The following is a 3,781-nucleotide window of genomic DNA, read 5'->3' as shown; positions in this document are numbered from 1 at the left end:
AAGATGAATTTCCAGCATCATTACTCCAGTCTTCAGTGTCACATGGTCTTTCAGAAAGCATTCTAATTTGCTGATTTGGTGGTCAATAAACATCTCGTATTATTATACTTGTTCATTTTTCAGTATACTTTGATGAATAAAAAGTTCAAAGAACAGAACTGATTTGAAATACAAAATATTTTGTAACATTATGAATGTCTTTACTGACACTTTTCATTTTTATTTAAAATATCTAACTCCAGTAATGTATATATTACTATTTAAAATGTATCAGAATAAATGAATTAAATGAAAGTATTTATCAATTAATAACAGTATGTAATATTTTAATTACCATAATTATGTAACCTGATTTATTTATTTTCAGCGTGGACCTCCAACCCCTCTCATCTTCCTGTATGTGGTGGACACATGTCTGGAGGAAGAAGACCTCCAGGCCCTGAAAGAATCCCTTCAGATGTCTCTGAGTCTGTTGCCACCTAATGCCCTGGTGGGGCTCATCACCTTCGGCCGCATGATTCAGGTCCATGAGCTCAGCTGCGAAGGTATCGCCAAGAGCTACGTCTTCCGCGGCACAAAAGAGCTCACGGCCAAACAGATACAGGTCAGTGATCTTTCTTTATTGTGTTTTGATTTACCATTCCTAAATCTATAAAATAGCCAAAAAGCGACCATGTAAAGCAGCGTTTAATTGTGCCATCTGTTTGCAGGAGATGCTGGGCCTGATGAAGCCAGCCACCTCTGGACAGCAAGGCAAACCACTGGCCCCTCATGACGCTGCTGCTTCTTGCATGTATGAGATGGTCATCCGTCACTCTCCTTAGCATGCACATTAAAAGTGAACAGAGGCTTTTACATAAGAGTCTCAAGAAAATCATTTACTTGAAAGGCAGTTGTGCTCATTTTCTATTTTCTTTGCACCTGTTTTAGATTTCTGCAGCCTGTGCAAGCAGTAGACATGAACCTGACCGACATTCTGGGGGAGTTGCAGAGAGACCCCTGGCCTGTTCCTCAGGGGAAGAGACCTCTCCGTTCCACGGGCATTGCCCTTTCTATTGCTATTGGACTACTGGAGGTACAGCCAGGACGTTATTCATTTAAAAGCTCATCTTTTATGGCAAAAGTCTGTATTGTATTTAAATCTGTATTTGGCCAAAGAGAGATAGGAGAGAATTTAAAAAGCTGGATGTATGGATAAAACTCAGGAAATGCACATATCTGCACATTTTGCATATCTTCACTGAACCAATGTTCAGTGCCCTGAGAATTCCTGCAGAGATTTTTCTCCTTTTTATTATAACTGGTCTGGCTGTGAGTTCAAATTGGCAGTGTGTCAGTAATGCTGGCTGTGAGATTCAAAGTCCACTTCAGTTGTCATGTCATATCAGAACAGTTGTACCAAGTACTCGACCCAGTCATTATTCTTACATAACTCTCAAGATAGGACTAACTACTGCACTCTTGAGTTTGTTTGATAATAAGTCTAGCATGGTTGATTTAACTTTAGCGTGCATTATTCCCTTTAAAAGACACCAATAACGTTTGTGGAAAAAATACTAAAATATACACTTTGACAATAAACTAAATCATGTTTTTAGCATTTTATTCATTGTCTCTCTGTCATTGTATTTCTAGGGCACTTTCCCTAACACAGGTGCCCGTGTGATGCTGTTCACTGGTGGCCCCCCAACACAGGGACCCGGCATGGTGGTGGGAGATGAACTGAAGACCCCCATCCGCTCCTGGCACGACATCCAGAAAGACAACGCTCGCCATCTGAAGAAGGCAACTAAGGTGAGTACAGATTTGAGTTATAACGATCTGGTGATGAATTCTTTACATTTATGATTTTCCGGTTTCATTTGTGAAACGCTAATTAAGAATTCCTGTTGATGTGTATTTAGTATTATGAGGCTCTTGCAAACCGTGCAGCAGTAAACGGACACAGCGTCGACATCTACGCCTGTGCGCTGGATCAGACGGGACTGCTAGAGATGAAATGTCTATCCAACCTCACAGGGTATCAACACAATATCAACGTGTTGTTTCTTTGACGCCAATTGATTCAAGGGAAATATGATACATTTCCTAAATATTTCTTGTTCTGTTTTAGGGGCCACATCGTCATGGGCGATTCCTTCAACACATCTCTTTTCAAGCAGACCTTCCAAAGAGTCTTCAGCAAAGACTACAATGGAGAGTTTCGCATGGCTTTTGGTGGTACTTTGGAAGTGAAGGTAAAATAGTTGGACTTAAAATACCTTGCAATATCTTGCCAACCCCAAACTTTTGAACAGTAGTGTAAATTATGACATTACCCAGAGTCATATTCAACCATCTAAACCTTTTTGCCTTTTTCTTCTCAGACCTCAAGAGAGCTGAAGATATCTGGTGCGATCGGGCCATGTATGTCTCTCAACACAAAAGGACCCTGTGTTTCAGACAATGTAAGTGCCAAGCATGCAACTTCCCATTTCATGCCAGCTTTTGCAATGGATTCCAAATAGGACTTCACACATGTGTACACATATGTGAGAATGTCTCGTTTTTTCACAGGAAATGGGTGTCGGAGGAACATGTCAGTGGAAGATTTGTAGTCTCATGCCTGCCACCACCTTGGCCCTGTACTTTGAAGTAGTAAATCAGGTATATTGTTATATAATTATCAGTTCTATTGTATATGCAGTTGGGTGTGAGAGCTTATATTTACATTGATGTATCAATAACACTGGTATGTTATATTTTTGTAGCACAACGCCCCGATTCCTCAGGGTGGAAGAGGAGCTATCCAGTTTGTTACACAATACCAGCATTCAAACACACAGCGGCGGATCCGTGTCACCACCATTGCCAGGAAGTGAGTCTTAGCTTCAGCTTTCAACCTCATGAAATTCTGTTATCAGTCGATATATTAAAGTCAAGGTCTTGGTTGGTTCTTTTCATTCATAAGATTTTCCTTTGTTAAAATCAACTTTGATGTGTTACAAAAAGGCCTTGGAGTTATCTAAAGTCAACATATCTCATGTTTCCATGTGCTATTTGTGTTTGCTGTAGCTCAAAATAGATTTAGCTGCGTAAATATGTGTAGTTTAAGCCCTGAATAGCTCTTCAGTAGTCAAATTCTTGAGTGTTCAATTTGTGCGTCATTTGTTCTTGACAAACCGGTTCTTTCTGTTGTCACACCTAGTTGGGCTGACGCACAGTCCCAGATCCAGCATATCGAGTCGTCATTTGATCAGGAGGCCTCTGCCGTTCTCATGGCCCGGCTCGGTGTTTTCAGGGCGGAGTCAGAGGAGGGTCCTGACGTTCTCCGCTGGCTAGACAGGCAGCTCATTCGCTTGGTGAGTATCACAGCTATTCAGAAGGAAATGTAGGTCAATGCCTCCATTCAGAATATGACAAGTCATTGAACCATTATTATTATAATAATGAATGTAGAAGTTGCGTCACACTCAACTTTTGTGTTTGTTGTTTGGTTTCAGTGTCAGAAGTTTGGCCAGTTCAATAAAGATGATTCAAACTCCTTCAGACTGTCTGAATCTCTCTCACTGTACCCACAGGTAAAACACAGACTCCTTCAGATAAACTCTTACATTTGTGATAGGACAGGGTCCTTAAAAAGTCTTGCGTTCATTCAATTTATTTTCAGAATCCTAAATGTTATAATACATGTTTACATTATGGGGTTTATATTCTAATGTGTTGTAGATGATGGTGTAAAAGTGCATATTTTATCTATATTTTTTAGTGCTGTCAAACGATTAATCGCATCCAAAATAAA

The 3,781-nt window shown here is 40.1% G+C and overlaps 1 protein-coding gene across 1 annotated transcript in view; it reads left to right on the top strand.

The window, feature by feature from the left end:
* Positions 1–367: 367 nt before the first annotated feature.
* Positions 368–3,781, top strand: part of LOC107578631 (protein transport protein Sec23A-like) — a gene marked incomplete at its 5' end in the record, with an annotated part of 5,687 nt that continues 2,273 nt past the window's right edge. Inside the window, 11 exons of the mRNA XM_016264574.1 lie at positions 368–604; positions 711–793; positions 931–1,075; positions 1,636–1,794; positions 1,905–2,020; positions 2,114–2,237; positions 2,367–2,447; positions 2,557–2,646; positions 2,751–2,857; positions 3,188–3,341; positions 3,483–3,560. Coding sequence (XP_016120060.1) covers positions 368–604; positions 711–793; positions 931–1,075; positions 1,636–1,794; positions 1,905–2,020; positions 2,114–2,237; positions 2,367–2,447; positions 2,557–2,646; positions 2,751–2,857; positions 3,188–3,341; positions 3,483–3,560 — 1,374 coding nt within the window. The remainder of the gene's footprint in view (positions 605–710; positions 794–930; positions 1,076–1,635; positions 1,795–1,904; positions 2,021–2,113; positions 2,238–2,366; positions 2,448–2,556; positions 2,647–2,750; positions 2,858–3,187; positions 3,342–3,482; positions 3,561–3,781) is intronic.

The sequence above is a fragment of the Sinocyclocheilus grahami genome, unplaced genomic scaffold (genome assembly GCF_001515645.1).
Source record: "Sinocyclocheilus grahami isolate Dianchi unplaced genomic scaffold, SAMN03320097.WGS_v1.1 scaffold11224.1, whole genome shotgun sequence".
NCBI lineage: Eukaryota > Metazoa > Chordata > Actinopteri > Cypriniformes > Cyprinidae > Sinocyclocheilus > Sinocyclocheilus grahami.
Note: the sequence above shows the minus strand (reverse complement) of the source record. Positions and strands in the feature narration are given on the sequence as shown.